The sequence below is a fragment of the Dermochelys coriacea genome, chromosome 2 (genome assembly GCF_009764565.3).
Source record: "Dermochelys coriacea isolate rDerCor1 chromosome 2, rDerCor1.pri.v4, whole genome shotgun sequence".
Classification (NCBI taxonomy): domain Eukaryota; kingdom Metazoa; phylum Chordata; order Testudines; family Dermochelyidae; genus Dermochelys; species Dermochelys coriacea.
The window spans coordinates 75,797,726-75,822,564 of record NC_050069.1 but is presented as its reverse complement, the minus strand read 5'-3'; the positions used below and the strand labels follow the sequence as shown (position 1 = coordinate 75,822,564).

The window sequence follows — 24,839 nt, the reverse complement described above, 5'->3', positions numbered from 1 at the left end:
GAAATAAGAAGGAAGTCTGCTGCTATTCAGCTCTGAGGAGATATTATCCTATTTTCTGTGTACTGCATCTTTAAATGTAAGGACTTTGCCTGTCTGCTGGGAGAATGAAGAGAGGTGGGGAGAGCGTTTAGGGCAATTCAAGATGGAGGATCTTAGAGTGAGAGACTGTGCTCAGTACCATGGGATTCTGCCTTGGAATCCTCATGCTAAAATAAATCATCCTGACTGGAAGAACATGTTGGCTATTTGTGTATGGAAAATATAACACCTCTCCACAGAGAATTAATGGAGCTCTTCCAGATTTACAGTGGTGTAAATAAGTGCAGTATTTGCACTCCTAGTGTTCAATTGTGCAGCTATTAAGTCTATCAAGGTTTCCCATTGTGAGTCCCAATTTCCAGGTACTTAGCTGATTAAAAATGGTCTGGACTGAAATATTGTATTTAATTGTAGTTCTAGATTGGAGCCGTTACACGTTTTTATAAAATTTTGTTTCTTTTGGAAATTCATTTCCCCCCCAAGGGCTTTCCCTGAGGCCAAACAAAAAGAGTAAACGTGGAGGTAAAACTTACTTTGATGCAAAATGACAGGTTTCAGAGTAGCAGCCGTGTTAGTCTGTATTCACAAAAAGAAAAGGAGTCCTTGTGGCACCTTAGAGACTACAAATTTATTTGAGCATAAGCTTTCGTGAGCTACAGCTGAATACATCCGATGAAGTGAGCTGTAGCTCACGAAAGCTTATGCTCAAATAAATTTGTTAGTCTCTAAGGTGCCACAAGGACTCCTTTTCTTTTTGATGCAAAAGATTTTCAGTTAGAAGTTGCTGGGTGTCCTCTGTTGTTCAGATTTCATTTTCAGCTGTCTCTAGTTCATTCCATCTGGAACACTCAGATTATTTAGCTTTTTTTTTAAACGATATTACTGATAATGGATATCAGAACATCCTGTTCGGTGAGGGTCTGATCCTGAGCAGCAAGGAGCATACCTAATTCCTGCTGACTTTAGTGGGGTTTGAAGTGCTTAGTGTCACTCAGGATAAGGAATTTAAAAAGCTATAGATTTAATATTTTAAAGCATAGTCCTTTAATAACTCTTCTGCTTGTGAAAGATGCTGTATGAAATGTGTATGTGTTATCAAATGATCTCTAACCACAGGCAGGAGACAGTCTGAGCTTTCCCAGAACACCCCACCATAGTGCCTCAAATTGCAATTGAAAGAGAACATCTAGAGGTGAGAGAGTAGGTAGATGACTGCCTATTCAGTCCATGCTCTCTGCACATGTTCAGTCCACATGACCTTATGATTAGAAGTTTTATGAGATGGACTCAGGCTATATAACATCAAATGTTACCTTCTGGTCATATCAACATATTCTCTGTCCAGTGATTTATGTGTTTCACAGCCCATACCTAGGCCCTACCAAATTCACAGCCACGAAACACGTCATGGACTGTGAAATCTGGTCCCCGGATGAAAACTGGTCTTTTGTGTGCTTTTACCCTGCTATATAGATTTGACAGGGGAGATCAGTGTTTCTCAAATTGGGGGTCCTGACCCAAAAGGGAGTTGCAGAGCGATCACAAGGTTATTTTAGGGGTGTCACAGTATTTCCATGCTTACTTCTGGGCTGCCTTCAGAGCTGGGCTGCCGGAGAGTGGCAGCTGCTGATTGAGGGCCCAGCTTTGCAGGCAGCAGCGCAGAAGTAAGGGTAGCAATACCATACATGCCACCCTTACTTCTGCGCTGGTACTGGCAGCCACTCTGCTTTCAGAGCTGGTCTCTCAGCCAGCAGCTGCCTCTCTCCAGCTGCCCAGCTCTGAAGGCAGCGCTGCCGCCAGAAGCAGCAGCTCAGAAGGAAGGGTAGCAATGCCACAACCACCCCTACAATAACCTTGCAGAACCACCACCACCAACACACACACACTCACAAAACTTTTGGGGGGGGCCAGGACCTCTACAATTACAACACCATGACATTTCAGATTTAAATAACTGAAATAATGAAATTTATTTTTTTAAAAATCCTATGACCATGAAATTGACCAAAATGGACCTTGAATTTGATAGGTCCCTAGCCAGACCCTATTACTAATTCCTAAAGTTATACCATCATTTTTTATAGTGGTATTCTAATGGTATTAGTTTTTGCCATTGTAGGTTGCTGCTGGAGATAATAAGCCTTGATCATTGGTCTTGATATGCAAAAAAGTATATTCAGTTATCTTCTGGTAACAGCTATCTAATTGTGTGTGTGTTGCTTTTTCAGCGGGTGGCTTCTTCTGTTCATTGTATTCTGGTCTAAAATGATGTAACCCGAGACGTTACTGGACAAGTGTGTCCATATTGCACTGTCTTGTCACTTCTGCTGTCTCCTGTTCATCGGTAAATTCAATTCAGAAATGCCCTCTTGGGTTAAACATACATGAACTTACTGCTTCCTATACATCAGACCATGTATCCACCTAATTTCTGTACTAGCACTACATATGAATTATTCTGTCCATTACAGTGTACTATAGAAGTGAAAAAGGGACTAGTTTCTGGAACTCCTTCTTTCCAAGCTATTCAAATCTTTTCAAAACCTCTGTTCATTTTAACCAGTGACTCTAAATCATACTCGCCTTGCCTGTCTTCGCCCCAGTGATGCGTCTTCACATGCTGCATTTCTGTCCTCTGATTGACTAGTCTGCAAGGATACACATTGTACTTGTTTTCGCAACTTAGAAACTTCATCTTTCTTTTCTGTTACTTTTTCTCTTTGTTTTTAAGTTTGATGAGTCACTGCACCAAGTTTGATGAAGCAGTGCTTGTTAATGAGGGGGTCAACTTCCCTGCAAAGGGTCTAATATCTTTCCAGGGAAAATGAAGAGGATTTTTTCCCCCTTGCCTAATCCTTTCTGTAAGAAATATTCTCGGTGTGTGCATTTAAAGACAGACACAGAGGTAGAGCTCCAGGTTCCATGAAGACTGCCTTTACTAGCAGCTTTACAGTAATCTGGTCATTCCCGGCTAGTTGTGTGCACTGTGACTGTGGCTGGTCCCATCTGGCTATGTTGCCTTCTTGATCTTCAAGAAGTTTTTGCTGAACTCTAAGTGGAAACAAGCCAGGAAGGAAAAGAAACAGGCTGTCCTTGCCCTAGCTTTTAAAATATGCACTCTTGTTCCCACTTTAAAAAGCTTACCATGTATCTGAGGGGATTATGTATCTGGTTCTTTTGAAGCAGTAAGATTTAGAAACTCTGATGAAAGCATTTCTAGTCTATGTATGTAAAGTATATGGTGGTGATGTATATATAAATGCTATTTCATGAAAAATGAAGCTTATTGTCATATGGATCACTTAAATGTCAGAGTAAGATCGTGGGATCCTAACAAAAGATTTGTTTTAATGAGTTGTGATTTCAGTTGTATTTAAAGTATTGATCAGGCCCTTGGGGAAAATGTTAGCGAAGATTATACACAAAGATCTGCTGGTCTCTGACAAAGGAAAAAATGGCAACTAAAGATCTTACTGTATTGTCAGAGTAATTTACCAAAAAGACTTACTGTTTTGTTTGGGTAAGAGTAGTAGGGCACCGTTAGTGTGCATTGGATCATGTTAGCCTCATGCACCAAATTTTATTGCTCAAAAAAAGAGCTGGATTGGTGACATCTGTAGATACTAAGTGCTCTTTCAAAAGAATAAGTAATTTTAGGCATGCGAACAGTGTAAATTTCATCTTTACCAACTCTGTATACTGTACCTGAACTCTGTTATCAAGGGGTGATGTGGTCCATGTATGTAACTTGTAAGGACTTCAGGATGGAAGGTGCTATATTTTGGCCAGACTGGAGTTTTAACTTTCTGTTGGCAAGGTACCTTTCGGATATATCAATAATTTTATTTGTAACAAATATGAAAAAGTATGGTGGAATTTTAGCCAAAATGGTTCCCACTAAAAGCAGATGAAATGTGTAATTGCTTATACTCTCAGGGCTGTCACTAGAGAATATAAAGTGATGAGAAAAGACAACTCTTTGTACAGTAGCCAGTGTAGTCCCTGACTAAATCACAAGAACCTAACAAGCTTAACTGAATCACCGATCATTGCAATTCCTCCCAATCAGCTTTTGAGTTTCTTGACTGAGAAGCCTGAGGACATCTTGCAGGGGGTGGGGTGGGGAGGTTGAGTGTATGTGATAGGAGTCTTGCTACATCAAAGCTTATTTGTGGATTGAGTTCCTTAGGTTTTTACTCTTTACTCTGTTCCTTAAAGGAAAATGGGCAATCTAACAAGCCTAACTTTTCCTCCTCAAGCCTTAAATATAATGAAGGTTGGCAGAGAGGTCTAGGGAGTTCATTTCTGTGCTTTTTAATTCTGCTCAGTCATTTTTGTTTAAAAACTGGTAACCTTATGCCACATTGAGACCATAAAGTGGGTGGTCTCTTCTGAAGAATAATTAGAGTGGGACGTCCTGTGCTTTGGGAGTTGATGCTGCTAATTATAGTATGTGACGCTTGGGCATCTCCTTCCACGAATGGTAAACTCAGAGCCCAGTTGGGACTTCAGTAATCACTCAAATCCTAAGGAAGAGAGGGGAGAAGGGAACGGAGAAGGGAAGGGCATCATATCAGTTGTCAGCCCTAGGGTATGTATAAAGATAGCACTAGCACTACATTTTCCTGTGTCTAAACTTAAGCATTTGTGCATGCTTGATGCTTGCAACTCAAGTTGCAGTGGGGGAGGTTTAGGTTGGATATTAGGAAAAACTTTTTCACTAGGAGGGTGGTGAAACACTGGAATGCGTTATCTAGGGAGGTGGTGGAGTCTCCTTCCTTAAAAGTTTTTAAGGTCAGGCTTGACAAAGCCCTGGCTGGGATGATATAGTTGGGGATTGGCCCTGCTTTGAGCAGGGGGTTGGACTAGATGACCTCCTGAGGTCCCTTCCAACCCTGATATTCTGTGATTCTTGTGAAAATAGAGTACCTATCTGTGCTTGGTATTGGTGCTGTTTTCTGTGAGCAAAAGTGTTGCTGTACATTTGGGTATATTATCAGCTTTGCTTTTCACATGATGTACCAAAAACTTCCTAAGCTGATCAGAAACATTATCTTTTGGCCACTGCAGCAACCAAGTGCTCACTGATGGATTTAATTCAGTTTGCATCTGCTGAATTTCAGTGTGATTGTACAAGTAACGGTGTTAGTTTCTTCTCCATTTTAAAGCATAGAAGCAGATAGACTTACAAATAAAATCACCACAAATTAAATCAACTTGCCTTTCTCCAGTAAATTTTAAAATCAATAAATATTAACTATTAAGCTAAATGATTTAGTTGTTGGCAGTGTCATCTTTAAAACTGTAAAGTAGTAGTAATTAAAGAAATTGTGTTATTTATTCACCTTTCTTTGAGTATCAGTGAGGTATTTTGTCCTTTTAAACTGAAAGAAGCATTCTTGTTATGGTATTTACTTTCCTTTTCAATATTTTGCATCTTTCTACTTAAAATCGGGAAGTAACAGCACTAATGGTCATATACAAATTAAATACCTTTTTTCTGTATCTGGAAGGGGTAAAAATTCAAAATTATTGGGAGTATAATACTTACACTGGGCATAAATACTTAAATCTGATTTTTAAAAGAGCGTTCTCAAAACAATTTTATTCTTGTGCTTTCAGGTGCTGCTAAATCCAGTCCAGTTTCTAAACCAGGGTCCACACCTTCTCGTCCATCGTCAGCAAAAAAAGCCACACCAAGCAGCTCAGCATCCAAATCAGATAAAGATTTGGAAACACAAGTCATACAACTCAGTGAACAGGTAACTTTGCTTCAACCCAGAATTAGTTATCAGTAGGGCCCTACCAAATTCATGATCCATTTTGGTCAATTTCATGGGCATAGGATTTTAAAAATCGTGAATTTCAGTTATTTAAATCTGAAATGTCAAGGTGCTGTAATTGTAGGGGTCCTGAACCAAAAAGGAGTTGTGGAGGGTGGGGGTCCGCAAGGTTATTGTGTGTGTGGGGGGGGTTTGCGGTACCACTACCCTTACTTCTGTGCTGCTGCTGGCAGTGACTTTGCCTTCAGAGCTAGGTAGCTGGAGAGTGGCAGCTGCTGTCCAGGAGCCCAGCTGTGAAGGCAGAGCTGTCGTCAGCAGCAGTGCAGAAGTAAGGGTGGCATGGTATGGTATTGCCACCCTTACTTCTGCACTGCTGCTAGCAGGGCGCCGCCTTTAGAGCTGGGAGCCCAACTAACAGCTGCTGCTCTCCAGCTGCCGAATTCTGAAGGCAGCGCAAGAGTAAGCGTGGGAATACTGCGATCCCCCTAAAATAACCTTGTGACTGCCCTGCAACTCCATTTTGGGTCAGGACCCCCACTTTGAGAAATGCTGATCTCCCCTATGAAATCTGTATAGTATAGGGTAAAAGCACATAAAAGACCAGATTTCATGGGGAGAAACCCAGTTTCACGATCCGTGACATGTTTTTTGTGGCCGTGAATATGTTAGGACCCTCATTATCAGAAGCACTAGGAAAGATATGAAAAGTCATGAAATCGAAGATTACTCTATACTGATAGTAAAAGTACTGAGACAGAGCAAAACATTGAACAACTGAAAAATGAACTTCCGATTCCAGTCTGGATTATATTCACTTCACAGTGATCTAACAAATGGAATAGCTCAGCTATGAACACACTGATGTAATTAAATAAATGCTGCTCTAGCAGTTGGCTGCAGGATGGCCAATGTTGTATCCATATTTTAAAAAGATGCAAAGGATGATTTTGGGTGAATCATACTGCAGTGTGAGAGCTGCCTTAAAGCTAGTTGTACTTGAATATGCATATTACAGTTTTATTTGAATACAGATAGCTGCATGGTTTATAAGAAAAATTCTAGTCCTTCTAACGTTGCATGAGAATTTAGAAAGAAAGAAGAATTGATGGATTTTATATATTTAGAGTTTAAAAGGTATCTTGATGATTATTTTTCCGTTACAAAGAATCCAGTAACATTTTGTGAGTTAAGTCTGTCCTCATGGATTAAAACTTGTGATAGGAGGAATAATGAAACATAACTTATTTTCACCTTGGAAAGAGGTTTAATAATAGGGTGCCAGGGATCTGTAGTTGGATTTGGAGTTTGGTGGTGGTCAATATATTTCGCTATCTGGAAGGAAGTGGTAACATGTTATTGTAGAGTTAAGTATACAGCAGCTAAGATATTTGTAATTTGACTTTTGTTCACACACAGTTATTCTTTCAAAAAGTATTTGAGGGCTCTGTTCTAGTTTATGTGAAACCTGTTGTTTTAATACAGTCAGAATAAACCGCAAATGAGTGCAACAGTTATAGTGGTGAAACAGAACTGGAAAAGTTTCAGAGTAGCAGCCGTGTTAGTCTGTATTCGCAAAAAGAAAAGGAGTACTTGTGGCACCTTAGAGACTAACAAATTTATTGGAGCATAAGCTTTCGTGAGCTACAGCTCACTTCATCGGATGCATTTGGTGGAAAAAACAGAGGGGAGATTGATATACATACACAGAGGACATGAAATCAGCCAGCTGGTATGAGTTCTCCACCTTCCTGGGAACCGTGGGGCTTGGGCTTCCTGCTTCAGCTGTGGGGTGGCAGGCAGCAGGCTCCAGCTGTGGAGCTTCAGGTACCAGCTGCGACTCTGGCCCCAGCTATGTGGTGGTGGGTGTTTCATGTTCTCTGTGTGTTATATCAATCTCCCCTCTGTTTTTTCCACCAAATGCATCCGATGAAGTGAGCTGTAGCTCACGAAAGCTTATGCTCTAATAAATTTGTTAGTTTCTAAGGTGCCACAAGTACTCCTTTTCTTTTTGCGAATACAGACTAACATGGCTGCTACTCTGAAAACTGTAAGGAGAGTGATCACTTAAGATAGGGATCACTTAAGCCTATCTTAAGTGATCACTCTCCTTACAGTGTGTATGATAAACCCATTGTTTCATGTTCTCTGTGTGTGTATATCAATCTCCCCTCTGTTTTTTCCACCAAATGCATCCAATGAAGTGAGCTGTAGCTCACGAAAGCCTATGCTCTAATAAATTTGTTAGAACTGGAAAAGTGTATCTTGGAACTAGATTCTCATGTACAGGTGTCAATTAAGACAGGTACTTTGAAACTCGAGCAGTTTAAGCTTTTCTCACATGCAGCCACCATGGGCTTTTCTTGTGGCCACAGCCTCCTGGGCAGTGATTGAGTTGGGGGAAGCACGGTGGCTCCCGAGGCCACCAGCAGGGGTTCAGCCCTGCCCCCCTCTGGAGCCACAAATACTGGAGGATCAGCCAGCTGGTATGAGTTCTCCACCTTCCTGGGAACCGTGGGGCTTGGGCTTCCTGCTGCAGCTCTGGGGTGGCAGGCAGCAGGCTCCAGCTTGGGTACCAGCTGCGACTCTGGCCCCAGCTACGTGGTGGTGGGTGTTGGCCCTGGGCTCACCACCCCTGGCCCTCACTGCCTCCCTACCCACCTCTCCATCCAGCACTTAATTTGTCCTCTAGCTTGCCAGGGCTGAGTAAATTTGCTATGGAAAGTAATATTTGTATGTCTGTTAATATAACTTTTCACTGCCTTCCAACTGGCTAACAAGTCTGCTTCTGTGAAAAGTGATGAGATATATATAACATACAAATATCACTTTTCACAGCAGCAGACTTACTAGCTAGAAAGTATAATAAAAAAAGCAACCAAAAAAGCAAAAGAAACTTCCACCACAACAAAAGAGAAGAACATGAAAAGCACCTTATTTGTGTTTCTATTCTGCGTAGGTCCAGTAAAGAATAGAGACAATTGTATTTATTATTGAGTTTTCAACAACAACAAAAAAAAAACCCATTGTAAATAAATTACAATGATTTGGACATGTATATATGCATATTTATTTGTTTTTCCTAAAGTTAAATAAGTATTTTAGGAAAAATTGTCAAAGTGGCCACCAGCAAGAGTTGATGGCCGCTTTCTGAGGTCACCAAAACATTTGTTGTGAGAACCCCATCAGGGAGCACCTGGATCAACCACCTGAAAGCTGGTATTTCAGAACTACCACTATATTTTATGCCAGCATAAGAGAATTCTGAAACCCAGCACGAGACCAGTTAAACAAGTGAAGAAAGGTATAAGCAGCTACACACAGTACTTGCACTCAGAGATTTTTTTAACATATAGTAGGTCATCTTATCATTATTCTGCCAAGGCATGATTGACAGAAAATTTAAAAAATTATCATGAGAGACACAGCTAAATATTTTTAAGGAGTAGATAAATTTTAGGATAAACAATACTTACAGCAAACGTACGTTAATTCAGCCAAAGTAGAAATGCGGCCATTATGAATATTGTGAAATTGCCATGGCAAGTGGCACAGCTTGGCACTTATAGCAGTCCGAACAGGGGCCAGGTTTTAGTCACAGATCCTGAGCCACTCTGTCATTGGAGCTTGCTATTGATATGTATTGCCACAGCACTGAAACATTCTGTAAAAATGGTCCCTGCAGGGTCACAGTTGAGGTGCCTTGATGGGTAGTATGGGGAAGTCTACTCTCCTTTGCCCATGCTGCTCTGTGAACAAAGATTTCCTTATTCCGACAGTCTGGCACCTTTAACAACTACAAAATGCACCTTTAAGTTTAAAAACTTGTAAAAAAGTATATATATTAAGATTATGCCTGTTATGCACTGTCCTGCACTGAAGGCAAAACTCACTCATAGTCTGTCTCACAGATGGCACGTGCTGTGGTCCTGTTATTGGAACATCTATGTTTTATTTACAGGTACATTCATTAAAACTTGCACTCGAAGGCGTGGAGAAGGAAAGGGATTTCTACTTTGGAAAATTAAGGGAGATTGAACTTCTCTGCCAAGAACATGGGCAAGAAAATAATGACCTTGTCCAAAGGCTAATGGAAGTCCTTTATGCTTCAGAAGAACACGTAAGTGCAAGATGTTCTTTATTCTTGTATGTTTCCTTAATGAAAACAGACTTAATTTCAGTTGAAGAATCACTGGCACCATGTTGGGTCAAGTTCTCTAGGTAGATCAGCACAGATTGTTGCAACCTAGTCTTTTTAACAAATGTCAATTTAAAAAAACACTTTGCAGCTAGAGACAATCGTTTTTTGTTATTGGTGAATGCACTGAAGGGGCTGATAGCTTTTTAGAGCAGTTGTATAAATTTTATGTGCTCTGATTTTGTTGAGATGTTAATCTGAAACAGAAGGGGACATCAAAAGCATTTTGAAGTATTTTAAAATTTTCTTATTTCTGCCTCTGCTTTGTTTCTGCTGCTGCGATTATACAGAAATTTTTTTGTAATCCTGTTCCTTGACATGTTCTTGAAAGTCAGATTGCATAAATATGCTGAAATATAGAGGGTCCTAAATATCTCAGAATATTAAATTGAAGACCAGATAAACATGTTCACAGATTTGCACACTGTACACACTATGATTACTTCTGGTACAAGGAACATATCTGCTTTTTTATTTAGCATTTTTATCCTTTTGCTATAGGCAGAATCTTCACTGCACAAAACCCAATAATCTTTTGTCCTTTTCAATCTACCAGTATTTCAGAATTATTTTATCTGGAAGAATAAGCAAGAATCTCACTTGTATTATAGACATAGCATGGTAAACATTTAATAGAACAGGAAGAAGAGGGCTGACAAAGGGTACTGACTCAATTCCTTAGATAGGTTCAGGGGTAATGACTACATGAGAATTTAGTTGGAACTACTCCCATTCATGTTAGCTAAATCCCTGTGTGCACTACTCTGAAGATTGACACCATGCACACACCCTGCCCCTTAGTCTCCAGTGGACCGTAGCTTTGGTTCCAGAATGTATTGGCATCAACATACTCTCACTGGTACTGTGGTTTTGTTGACACTTCCTTATTTAGTATCTATTCTCAGATGATAACTTCAGTAGTAGTTGGTTTAGTTGTCTTGAGATAAGATTATTGGGTCATTAAAAGCAAGGCTAGAGTAATTTACCTTGTGTAGTTTTTAAAACACTATCAAGAACTTGAAAATTGTAATTATGATCTTGATGGCCCCACACAGCTAAAACTGACTGGAAGTGGGAGGGATTCAGGGAGGTTTCCTTAGGAAACAAACCAGTATTTCAATACTGATAGGACCAAACATTTAAAAAAAACTTGACCCGACATATGAGCAAAGTCATAAGAACTGCACATATATAGTGGTCAAAGGAAATGACTGGATGCAAGAACAGTGATTTATTTGTAAAGGGAAGCCAGAGAAATCCCTTCTCCCCATATCCTATCACATCTGTTTGTTCATTGGCTTGAATTGTTAAGTGACTTCCCAGCTAAAGAATGCTTGTTGATTCCCTTTTCTTTAGTTTTCGTTATTAGCAAAACACATCACAAAATTCAGCTTACCTCAGATCATAGTTCTGAGCTCTTTGTCTGGTTCCCTTCCATCCTCCCCACTAGGAATGTGATAAACTAATAGCTGCCCAAGAACATTTAGCATATACAGTGCATCCTCACCTGAAGTGTATGACAAAGCAGAGTCTACAGGTTTCATCTTGCTATTACAGCCCTGTTCTCCCGCATCTGGATATACAGATAACTTCCACTGCATTATTGCATATTTTGCAATGGGAAAACTGAGCCCCTTGTCTTTCTTCCTTAGCTCTTTGGTGCTCAGTGTTGGTTTACTGAAGCAAGACATCAGCGCACTAGCACTTAGAGCCAAAGATCTAGGTGCTCTGATGCGAACAGTGGAGAGAGTAGCTGCATATCTTGCCGACTTTCTTTTGCAATTTCTTCTTTTTTCCTTGGCTTGCCTTGCCTTTGCGTTCTATTTTTTGCCTGTGCAGTGAATCTGTTCGTCATCTCCAAGTTAAATGTTCTCTCTATCACTGAGCATTTAGTAGGCTAATCCCTTGGTAACAGCATTTAGGATTTCCTGACCCCAAATGAAAGAGAGCTCCAACTCCCAAAGCTACAAGCAGCTCCAACAGTTCTGTTTTTTTCCTAATGAGTTCTTGCTAAATCCAGCTTTGGTTTAACCTCTGGTCTAATGGACTGCTAATGAAAGAGCTGGAGTGTAGGGACTGTCAGTGAAGTGAAAGGGTTAACTTAGTGTTCAGGGTGCATTTTAGATATCAAGGGTCATGAGGCTATCCTCAGCAAAAAGTTATAGTTAGAACAAACTGTTCAGATCATTCCTGGCAAAAGCCTCATGCTTGAAATATCATTGTTGACTTAAATTTGTTTTCGGTTCATATTTCCAATAACCTTTTGGTAGCACTCACATGCCCTGGTTCATTTAAGCTGGAATTTTACAGGCATATATTGTATTCTTTATAGAGAGCATGCCCTATTCAGACATGTCAACTGTTCTTATTCAGTTTTTAATCCCTATTTTTAATAGCTCTTTTTTTAAAATAAACTTAATATTTGCAAAAAGTTTTGGATTGACAGCACTAGAGACTGAAGCTCACCTCTCAGATCAGCTACCCCCAAAGCAGGGCCATCCTTAGGATTTATGGGGCCCTACGCAGTATTATTAAACTGGTGCTCCTATGCTGGCGCAACTGGTGCCCCATGCCGCTGCATTCGGCTCTGTGAATACTGGTGCCCCTTTGTTGGCTCTGTGAATACGGCCCCTGCCTTCTGCCTAGTAAGGAGACTGCAGCGCGCACTGTGTGCGGGGGAGCTGACCCGCGCTTATCTGCTGTCCTGGTCATAGCCGCAGACTCCGCAGGTGGGTACTCTGGGGCTGAAGCACGCACAGGGAAAATTTTTGCACCACGCTCCCCTCTTCCCCTCTCCTGCCACACCTCTCACGCGCCAGCCGCCCAGCGCTTACCAACTCCTCTCAGCGCTTCCAGAGTGCCGCAAACAGCTGATTCACGGCGTTCAAGCTCTGGGAGGGAGAGGGAGAAGCAGGGATGGGGCGCACTCGGGGGAGGAGACGGGGTGGGGGTGGAGCGGGGCGGGAAGGGGCACAGACTTGGGGGAGTGGAGTGGGGGTGGAGCATGGAGTGGAGGCTGCGGGGTCGAGCAGCCCCTGACAAGATGAGAAGTCGGCGCCTATGGTCCCGGTGGTGCCCCAAATTTTTGGGTGCCCTACACAGCCGCATATGCTGTGTATGCCTAAGGAAGGCCATGCCCCTAAGTAAATTCCTTATAGAATTTAATAGTTTTATATGCCTGTGATAGAATTAGATATAAGTTGTTTTTAAGAACACCTATAAAGGATGTTCTCTATTAAATTCAGTAGATTTTTACAGTAATTTCTGTGTAACATTATTACATTTTTGTAGAATCCTATTGGTTTCATCTCTGTTAAATTAATACATAATTAAGGCTGTGATGTAGTCATGGGTATTTTTAGCAAAAGTCATGAATAGGTCAAGGGCAATAAACAAAAATTCACAGCCCCATGACCTGACCTTGACTTGTACTATAAATACTCTGACTAAATCTTAGCTGGGGGGACCCCCCGGGGGAGCCGCTGCTCTGGAGGGGGCGGCAGCGGGCTACTTCTCTGGGGGGGGGCAGAGGGGGCCCAAGGCCGCATCCCCGCTGCTGCTTCCGCCACCCCTAGGACTGGTGCTCACTCGGTCCCCTGGGCCAGCTGCACAAGGTCTGGGCAGTCCCTGGGGTAGCTCCAGCAGTGACTGTTGCAGCTGGCTGGGGGGCCGCCCGAACAGCTGGCTGTGGAGCGGCTCCAGCAGCAGCCAGTGTGGCTGTCCCATGGCCACGTGAGCAGCAGTCCCAGGGGCTGGGGTCAGCCACATTGGCCACTGCAGAAGTCACGGAGGTTGCGGAAAGTCACGGAATCTGTGACTTCCGTGACCTTCTGACAGACACAGAGCCCTATAAATAATCCATAAGGCACAACCTGGTCCGTGGCTTGATCAGCTTCTCTACGTTGCCTCTGTACTGAACTGGAGACAACAATTTTAGGGTATGAATAAAGCAGCTTCCATTCAGTCAGTAGACTTTCTCTGCTGAGATTGACAATGCAAGCACCAACTTGGATGAGTTGTTTTTTCTTTTTTGTTTGTTAAATCTTTGTTTATAAGAATTTTTACTCAGTAACAAAGATATGAAGGGACTACACACATCACCCAGAGAAAAATTAAATAATATTAGCAAGTAAAAATAATTTATTTGTGTCTGTAAGAACAAAGCTGGATATAAAGAGAGGTAAAGAGGAAGAGTGCTGGGGAGAGAAAAGACTTTAAAGACATCAGCAAATTCGCAGGAGCATTTGAGAAAGACAGATACTGGGTCATTAGTTTCTTAGTAAATGTATTGCTTATGACATGGATGTGCTGAGAACTGAACTGGGACTTCAGTTAGCAAGTAAAACATTTGATAGTCTGTTTAGCCTAACAGCTTTCAGTCACTTTTGAACTGGTGTAATTCAGTCTTGTAATCCAGAGGTGAAAGGCTTCATATCCAGTTATGAATCCTTGAGCCATACAGTTCTGGCTTGTAGTGAAAAATGTGCTGCTTCTGTTCTCTCTCCTAAACAGTCTAGTCTGTTGCAGTTTAATGGAAGCTAAAGGCTTGCCATTATTTAATTGCTTTAGTGCGTATCTATCCCTGTCAGTCCCTCAGCTCAAGGTTCTCAAGCAGTTTGTCTTAACTTAGTAAATTTTAGCGCCCTACTGCTCCAATTCCTCAGAAAAAAACTCCAGTTGAAAGAGACCCTTCCTGAAGTAGTTGGGCTTCATAGTATCTGACTTTGCCGGCAGTTACACCTGCGCAGTTAGATGGCTAACCGTATGAGTCAGATAGGTTGAAGAGTCAGGTTATTCACAGCTGGAAGCTAGCATCTCTATTAGAGGAAGTATGAGGTGACACAATCCTATGATATATGGTAGAAGTAAATGCTCTATTACTTTACTTTTTAGGGATGCTGTTCAAATAGACTATATGGTCCCAAAGTGATTGTGCATAGTGAAAGTCTGACTTTCCTATTTCATTTGTATAGGTATAGACTGTATAAACTGAGAAATTTATGCCCAAATTTCAGAACAACTTCTTCAGGAGTGGCCAGAGCACAGGGAGAATTTGCCATTTCCAGTCCAAGGAAACCATTCCTCAGGCAGACAGAAGACCACCAGTCTTGTTCAGAGTCAGAGTAGGTTCCCAAGCCACTTCTTGGCTCATAATTAGTGGCTTTCCTTAGCACATGTACAAGATCAGTATGTACAAGTTTATAATATCATGCATGTATTTTCTAGATGGTGCCTCATAAAAATCTGCATGTCAGTGGGAATTTATTTAAATCAAATTTATTCAGATCACTGATTGTAATCATGATTTAACTCAGCAGCCATGAAACATGATTTAAATAATTGACTTTAATCATGTTTTACATTCATACTTTATAGTTATTTTCCTGAAAAAAGGTTGATTCTCGTTGCTTGGTAATCATTAACACATCTTGATTTGCAACTAAATATAGTCCTTACATTAAATCTGGTGTTTATTTGTGTTAATCAGCACGATATCTGTACACTTTTATTTAAATAATTATCTACACCAATTTTTTGCTTGTGATTTGTGTTGAGTTCTATTTCAGTGGTGCCCAAACTTTTCCTGTCCACCCCCCCCCCCCATCAGTAATAGAATCTGTCCACGCTCCCTTTCCATTACAGCACAGCTTTGGCTGAAGGCAGAGTGGGCGGGGGGCCAGAACCGGAGCTGGGGCTAGAGGCAGAGCTGGCCTGAGAACAAAGAGGCAATGAGGGCAGAGCTGGGGCTGGGCTGGGGCAGAGCAGAGGGCGGAGTGGAACTGCGGTTGGGGTTTGAGCTGAGCTGGGGCAGAGCAAAAGGCGGAGTGGAACTGTGGCTGGGGGTGGGGTTGGGCTGGGGGCAGAGCAGGGCTGGATGGCACTCCCTCTGTGTCTCCCATGGGGGCTGGCCAAGCCCTGTGATGCGATCCCCAAACATTCTCCTTCCCCCCCCCCTTGGGAGTACCCCACAGTTTGGGGACCACTGCTCTATTTGGATGGAAATTCAAATGCAAAAAACCAGCATTTTATTTTTTTATTAAATAAAACTGCTTTAAATATGCTGGATACATAAAACAAAAAGTTTATCAAAACATGTTTTGCGTTTAAAACAGATTTATAACCTGTATTGTCTGTAGTTAGTAAATTGAACTAATTGTTTCTGGTCATTGTGTCCTTCAAGATTTTAGATCTTATAGATCTCATCCTCTCTTACCTAGCTTTTATTCATAGATTGATAGAGAAAAACAAGCTTTCCTGCTTTTTCAACTCCCATCTGCTTTTGAAATTGAAATAAACTAGTCTTTGAACTGAATAGTTGAATAAACTAAAATGAAGAAATTATTCTATCTGTACCTGCGGAAGAGGCTATTACTGTCAAAAGCTAGTTGAGCACTTCAACAAACTCAGGTGACATCTACCAGTACAGTGGTTTTGACTGTCTTTAAAGTTTGACAGCAAACATGTAATAATTAATATTTTAATGTTTAAATTAAATAATTTTAAGATTGTAATAAATTTTGTCTCAACATAGATTGTCAATTTCAAATATAATTTTAAATAGTGTATTTTCATAAACAACCCTGTATTTAGCTTAAATAAAATCCAATTTAAATAATGAAGAAAGCTGATTTAAAAAAAAAATAATGGATTTTAATTTACCCTGGCATCTCATCAGACAGGTAAACATCCAGGGAGTCACTTTAATGCCCAAGATTAGGAGTATCAGTGCTGATATTTTGACTTTTGTGTATCATTCTGTTTTTATTTTGTTTAACTTCCCATCTGAAAAGGACCATTCCAAAACCAGCTCAGTATTGACACCAAATGTAAAAAGCCTTATTCTGCCTCCCCTATCCTCTAGAAACGTATAGTTACCTGCTAAAATGGAAACACTTTATTGCATAACCCGCTTTGAATTAAACTGAGAAGCCTCAAATTCTCTTCAGCAGACTCTTCCCCTTCCTCCCGCCCTCCCCTCCCCCCCCACCAGCCTCTACATTTGAAAATTAGCAATATCCGTTTTGGAGAGTTATTTACACCAATCACATCTAATAAAAATTGTCTGGAGATAGCAGGTCCTGCAGAGGTATTGGATTCTTGATGGTACAACTTGAATGGCAGCTAAGCAAAGTTGTCCCCCCGCCTCTCAGTCGTAGTCAGCTAGCTATTACTAATGCAGGGCAGGGATGAACTATGTAGGGTCTTTTCAATAAAATCATTCTCCAGAATGATGAAATCTGCTGAAACAAAACATAGCTTTTAATGGTGCCAGAGTCAATGGGAACATGGAAAGTGCGCTTTAAGATTTGGTTTTTGAGTTCCAGTATCACTAAACTGTACAATATTTTACTAAAATTAGTATCTTGAAATAATAAATCTCTGATCTAAAAGAATCAGTGTTTATTTGCCTTGTCGGAAGGTGCATTCTATGAAGCATCCCTAGAGAATGTTGTACATAACTAATCAGTTTTTTTTTTTAAATAATGGGAATTAATGCTAGTCCTCAGACAACAAAGGTCAGACATAATGTCACTAACAGTAGCCAGTGAAGTCAATGAATGCTGGACCGAGAGTTGTTCAAAGAAAATAAATACGTTTCACTATTTAATTATTCTTAAGGTACATTTTGTGGATTAAATAAAACTCCCAAAAAAGTTTAGGTATCCTTTTAAACTTTGATTTAGGTTAGCAGAATCATGAATAAAACAACTAAGGAAAATAAAAATATCTGTTTCCTAAAGTGCATCCAACTTTTGAACACGAGACTGTATTTCACTCATTTGTAAAGCATTCTGGACCTTGTGCATTTTATAATGTAATTTAGCAGATCATACTTCTGTGATCATGCTTAGCACTTAGCTATGCAGGGCTGGGGAAGGGCAAGAAAATCTGCTCCCTAGTGCACCTCTGCAGGAGGCAGCGATACTATATTGTAGGAGAAAGGAGGAAAAAAAACTAGGGCTGCCATCTTTGTTAGCCGGCCCCAGAGGTGGGCTTGTCAGGACTGTGTTGTGGCCCTGCCCCCAAAGAATCCTCAGAGCTGCACTGTGGGAAATTCTGACTTAATCTCTTCCAAAGGTAGCACATTGTTCTGGCCAGTGCTTCTCCCAGTGCCCAGAGTGTATTGCACCTGTGGGTATGGTGCTTCCTTTCTCTCCTCAGTTTGGATAATATTACTGCCAACCTTAAATATTCAAAAGTGATGAGTCAGATCCAAAAAATCATGAGAATTTTTTAAATGTTGGGTTCTTTTTAAATGCACCTTCTGACTTTTGAGCCTTTCGAACTTCTAGCCATGAAGGCTACATATTTTTTTTTTCTTCAGTCTATGCCTAGGTATTCGTGTAATAGCATAACTGAGGCTTTATGAAAAACAGCAAATATTGGGGTATTTGCAGTAAAATCATGAGTTGGCAACGCTGCTCAGACTCTTAGGAGCCATCATTGAATTTTAAGAGACTTGACCAGGGTAGGTGAATGACAAATCAGGGAATGTGTATCAGGAGCTCTCATTTAGCCACATCCCTTATCAAACTCTAGTTTGCAGATAAACGACCTATTCTATAATGTCCATTCATAGCAACAATATGTCACTTAATGCTGTAAAAACCAACAGCATTTTGGGGGGAATAATCCCAGCTCCCATCAAGCACAAACTGGTTAAAATAAAATCCATATATTAACTAGTAAATGGGCTAATCCGTTATAATTAGTGCTTTCAATTAATCATAGTTAATGCATGCAGTTAACACAAAACAAATTAACTAGATTTTAAAAAGACACAATCACAATTTTAATAGTACTGTTAAACAATAATAGAAAACCAATTTTGGATGTTTTTCCTCCATTTTCAAATATATTGATTTTTAGTTACAACACAGAATACAAAGTGTACAGTGCTCACTTTTTATTATTTTTATTACAAATATTTTCAGTGTAAAAAAAAGATAAACAAAAGAAATTGTATTTTTCAATTCACCTCATACAAGTCCACTCACTCCTACTTCTAGTTCAGCCAATCTCTAAGACAAACAAGTTTGTTTACATTTATGGGTGATAATGGTGCACGCTTCTTATTTACAATGTCACCTGAAAGTGAAAACAAGTGTTTGCATAGCACTGTTGTAGTTGGCACTGTAAGGTATTTATGTGTCAGATATACTAAATATTCATGTGCTCCTTCATGCTTTGTCTAGTAGGTGCTAAAGTTTTTGTTTTTGAGTGCAGGAATGTAAAAAAGAATAATTTCTACATTTGTAAGTTTCATTTTCACGAGAAAGAGATTGCATTACAGTACTTGTATGAGATGAATTGAAAAACACTGTTTCTTTTGTTTCTTTTTTACAGTGCAAACATTTGTAATAAAAATAATATAAAGTGAGCACTGTACACTTTGTATTCTGTGTTTTAAAATGTAGAAAAAATCCAAAAATATTTATAATAAATTTAAATTGGCGGCATTCTGTTGTTTAACAGTGTGATTAAAACTGCAATTAATCACAACTATTTTTTTAATCTTGTGATTAACTCCAATTATTTTTAATGGTTTTGACAGCCCTAATTATAATGTAATTCCATGGTAAATCTGTGCTTTCCCCAGCTATTAGCTGCCACCCATGCTCCCTACTAGCTACAAGTCAAATGATACTTGAGAAGCACAAAACAGTTTTCTCCCTCGCAGAAATATATTAAAGTGGATTTGTCTGAATTGTAACCTATGACTGATTGTGCAGTTTTAACTCGTTTATCACACTCACGTACCACAGGCCACTGCAGCAGACCATATTAAACATGGTCTTATCCCAGTTTTCAGAGTCTTTAAGTAACAAAAGAAAAGCTATCCCAAAGTGCTCTGAAACTTATTTTTCCATAAACCTGTTATGAGTCCTGTTAATTAGTATGCAACATGTATTCCACTGAACTAGTCTCTTTTGTACTGGAAATGAAATTCTTCAAATATTAACCCCTTAGTCCCAAAGGTTCATCCCGTTATATTAAACAGACATGCTTGCAAAATAGTTTGGATATTGAGAATAAAGGGGATGTGTGAGTGTCCAACACAGATGTCTTGCCTTGGTAGCCTTGAAGTTATGGCTACCTGTCGTCCTCATACTTGAATGAAAATTAGGAGCCAAAACATAGACTAGGTTTAGTGCTATGGTAATATATCAAATCAGGAGTGTGTTCTGTTGAAGTCTTTTATTTTTTTTATTTTTGAACATGCAGGAGAGCCACACAGATGAGCATGAAGGCGAGGAGCAGGTTCATGAACAGCCCCAGCAGCAGGAAGAATACTGACCTGTCCAACATCTTTGACAGTTTTCATTCTGTATGGGAACTTTCTTCTGGAGAAAGGAACATGTGTGGCCTCAAACTCAAAACCAGTCACTCCCAGTCTGCCATTAACATTTATGTACCGTAGTGAGTGCCAGCAAACCACAGCATTCTGTACCCATATTTTGCCAAGATGCATTTGCAGAAGTCTTCTTTCAGTGTGTCTACCTGAGAGGTCTTAGGGCTACATCACCTACTGTACATCACTGCAACTTCACCACTTGGCTGCTTGAGATTCGTTCCGCTTTTTAAAAAATATATATATTTATTTTTTCTTTTTGTCTTAAGTATGATACATTTGTAATTTGTTCTAAAATGTTTATATTGGCATCTCTTGTGGCAAGAAGTACTGTACCACTAGATGTGTTTGTCACTTGGTGGTGCTTTGGTATTTTCTAGTACATCTGCCTCGGGGCATAAATTTGGTCAAACAATTGGAACAAAGGGATACATTAGAAATGATACTCAAGCTATAATGATGAGGTGTGTGTTGTGGAGGGAAAAGGCTTATGTGACTCATATCGTTCCTATCCTGTATTCACAAAAGAGACTGCAAAGCAACAGTTTCCCTAATAAAGATTTAAACCCCCCTGAGTGTTTTACACCAAAGCATGTTAGAAAGCTGCACGATATGTTTTTATTTCTGGAAGATACGTGTCTACTTAGCTGTTTGAAAGTCCTCTCAACTTCCTGACTTTTCAACAGAAGCTTTCCCTGCTTCTTTCTTTTGAAGGACCTGTATTTATTAGAAATTCTGTTGCTGCCTCCAGCTCAGTGCTGATTCGGGAGACGACAATCTCTCTCCTGCAGCTGCATCTGCAGAATGCCATCTCTGACCTTATATTCTGCCTGCCACTCCTACGAATGAGGATCAAATGGGTCAACCATTCCTCTTTCCTACTCTTGCCTCCTCTCCCCTTGGCCATACACATATGGAAGATGAAGACTTCCTTACTGGGGCTAGGCATATCCAAGGTTGATTTGCAGCAAACCAGCTGCAGAACAAGTCTTGAAACTCTTAAGAGATTCTCCTTTTAAACATGAAATGATTTGAATACTGATGAAGGCATATTTTCCCCATTGGTGCTTAGGCCACTCTGCATGCTTAGTGAACCAGCCAGAAGTCCTGTTAGAGGTAAAGAACATATTAGCAGGGGATCACCTGCAAGGGACAAAAACAGTTCTGCAGACTGACTGACCTCACTGCTGGATAGGTTGGCCCAGTGCAGAGCTAGACTTTAGAGACTTCTGTACCAAGGGTGTTTCCTCTTAATTAGGGTACTTGTTATCCTGTTCTAAATTATGGCATTTTGTTGGCAGAAATATAGCATAAAATACATTTAAAAGCGTTCCTTATTTTAAAAAAATCTTAAAATAGCACATTTTTGTTCTATTTCTGAATCGGTATTGCCTTTCTTTTACACCTGGTGTTCCTGGCTTCCATCGCTTGATTTCTTAATTCTAGATTTATTACTTCGGTTATTTGATTTGGCAGGCACAAGGAAAAGTCTCATCCCAGGCTACTATCATTGAAAAGCTCAATAAAACCTTCTGAATGGTGTATCTTTTTAAAAATCTTTATGGAGTTGCTTTACTGATTAAGCTCTGGTACTAAATTTATACTGAAGCAGAAGGTTTTTTAATTTAAAAAAAATCTTCAGTTCTCAAATCTTTTGCAACAATGTTAATCTAATTTAGTTAAATGTGAGCAATCACTCCTACTGAGTTTCATACCACAACCAGTACATAAAATACCTTTAAACATTAGAACAGGTGTTTCCATTTCCTCAATTGCTCCCTTGGCTCAGCAGCATAGTATCCAGTCCCTGTGGTTTAAGAGTTTTCTGGCCTTGACCTCACTTCCTATCCAATAATAGGTAGTGAAAGTGCTGTACCCTGCAATGTAGCACTTTCATTGCGATTTTTAGTTTAATTGATTTGCTTGGTTTCAATTAAAATCCTATATGTAAAGCAAATTAAAAAGTGAGGAGTTTTTTATAAGGATATAATGTCAGCATTTAGGGCACAGTTCTTAATTTTGTCTCAGAAATTTCCATTAGCATCTGGGGAAGTTCTGGTGGCGCAAGGAATTCAGGATCAGACCCTACCCATCTACTGGCATCAGCACCAGATTGTGATCACTGATACAATTCCATCATCTTTCCAATTATAGGCAAGCAGACATTGAAGAGTCTTCCTTAAAAAGTGTTTTTCCAAGGCTACAAAATGGTTAGATTTTTCTGCTTGCGAGGTGGTTCTCGACAAGGCTACTCTACCCTACCCTTTTCAGCTATAAGTATAAAAAAAAAAAAAAAAAAGCCAACCTGTCCTTTCCTCCCTTTCTTCCTACTCTGCCTTGTAATTGGTCTGAGGAGTATAACCCTTTCACTGCTTTGTATCAGGCAGGAAGTGATTGATGTTGGGCACAGGAATGGTAGTTACCTTCCCAAGCCAGAGAGCCTCAAATGTGGTGAGGAGTGATTCTCTGGAAGGGGATAGAGTTGTCCTGCCTGGGTGAGTAACACCATTATTCCGTTATGGTTTTAATATGCATTTGTAATTACTTTTACTAAATAGCACACCATAAAGCTTTGGTTATATATTAAATGTAAACTGAAAGGAATGTAAACATATGTATTGTTAATTATAAATAGATAAGTAATGACATCATAGATGCAAAAAGTCTTATTCGGATGTATCAGTCATTTTACATTACCCACAAATTGTCGCATGGTAGAGTAGATTTTTTTTTTTTGGTCTCTGAATATGTGAATAACTTGACTTGCGTTTATCTTTTTACATATTTAATAAAAAAAAGTATATGTTAAAATCTGTGTAGCTCTAGAGACTATTCAAAATAGTTTAAAGTGGTAGTTTTCTATTTATATATTAAACTGTTTCATTATTAATTGCAAATGCGAGCAAGGGGAAAAAAAGCCAAATGCTTTAAAAGGAAATGTGGTTCATAATGTATGTAGAAATCTCTTTTCAGGAGCCCAACAACTGTATCACCCTTCCACAAATCTCAGGATGAGATGAATGAAAATATAAAAAAAAATAAAATAAGATGCAGAGTATTCTTTTGGCAAACTCTTTCCAGTTTCAGAGTACTAAATCTCTTGCAGCTGTAGTTTAGTTTGGATGTAGGTACAGCAAAAGTAAACTAAGAGGTGAAGAGGGAATATTATAGTGAAGATCTACAGGGAAATTCCAAATGGACCTTTGTCACAGAGGTCTAACGGTAGGGATGCCATGTTAAGTGCAATCTCTAAAAGATTTAAATTGGGATCAGAAATACTTGCTCTGTTTGATGAAATAGCTGAAAGAATGCATTAAAGCCAACTCCATGGATCTGACTCAGTGTACTGTGGGAAAGTGTGTTAGGTATTTGCTACTAAGCCTTAGGGAACAGTACTGGGGGGCAGGCAATGCTTCCTTCCTAGAAGGAGGAAGGATCTAATCTAAATTGCTCTTGATCTCCACCTAGAGGTTTGCTTTAATGTTTCATCACAGCTTCAGAGAAGGCTGCTTTGTCCATCCATTCAGCATGAGGGCAATTCAGCATCTTTAGCATGTACTATAACAGTTCTTAAATTACTACATTTTGGTGGGGAAGGAGAGCAGAAGGCCATGAAGGGGTAGGCAGTGATCCCATTCAGTCCAACCAGATTTAAGTTCATTGTTGCAGTGAGAAAATTATTATGATAGATGCCCTTCATCAGAATAGGTAAGCAAATCTATGTTCCAATGTCTAACATGCCCCATCATAAAGAGTATAAATTTCACTTATTTAATAACTTTCATTTGAAAATGATGGTGAAACTAACCATCTGTTGCACAGATATACCAAGTAAAAGGAGGCATGGTGTCCAGTTTATGTTCTCCATAGTCCTTAGCAGACCTTGTGAAAAGTCAATCAGTGCTCATACTGTCCTGCTGTGAACAAACCACTCTATTTCATTTTGTTGAATCAAAGTTAACTTATTTTCCAAGACATTCTCTAACAGTGTAACATACACTATACAGTACATAATCTGCATCTATACTTCAGTTTGCCTTAACGTAGCTTGACAGTTAATTTTTAAAAAATGGACAAAACTTGCATATGTGATATATGAAATATGAAATAGTACAAGGAATTCATTTACATTAAAACTCAGTGCTATGCATTTTAAAAAATCAATATAGTAGAAACATGGACAGGATGGTGGCATTTCAAGTTTTGTCATTTAAGTTAGTGAACTATTTTAAGATACTACAATACAGTGCACCATATTAAGGCACTTTTATGTACATGTACACTTCCAACAGTTTTCAAATAAATTGTGCGGGGGGCAACAATACAAAGATAATGATCCTGATATAACTATTGAGGTGTATTTTTCTATTACACATACTTTTCATATACTGTACTTAAAAAATTACGATCTGCTTGTATTCACCCAAATATTTTCCAGATATTTTTTGATGAATGGATTTAAAAAAAA

General features: G+C 39.6%; 1 protein-coding gene across 3 annotated transcripts in view; it reads left to right on the top strand.

The window, feature by feature from the left end:
• The window catches only part of MAPRE2 (microtubule associated protein RP/EB family member 2), a 153,736-nt gene extending 130,289 nt beyond the window's left edge, over positions 1-23,447 (top strand). For all 3 annotated transcript variants that reach the window (XM_038391743.2, XM_038391740.2, XM_038391741.2), the window contains 3 exons: positions 5,662-5,801; positions 9,781-9,939; positions 20,245-23,447. In XM_038391743.2, coding sequence (XP_038247671.1) covers positions 5,662-5,801; positions 9,781-9,939; positions 20,245-20,316 — 371 coding nt within the window. In that variant the 3' untranslated portion in view covers positions 20,317-23,447. The remainder of the gene's footprint in view (positions 1-5,661; positions 5,802-9,780; positions 9,940-20,244) is intronic.
• Positions 23,448-24,839: the final 1,392 nt, after the last annotated feature.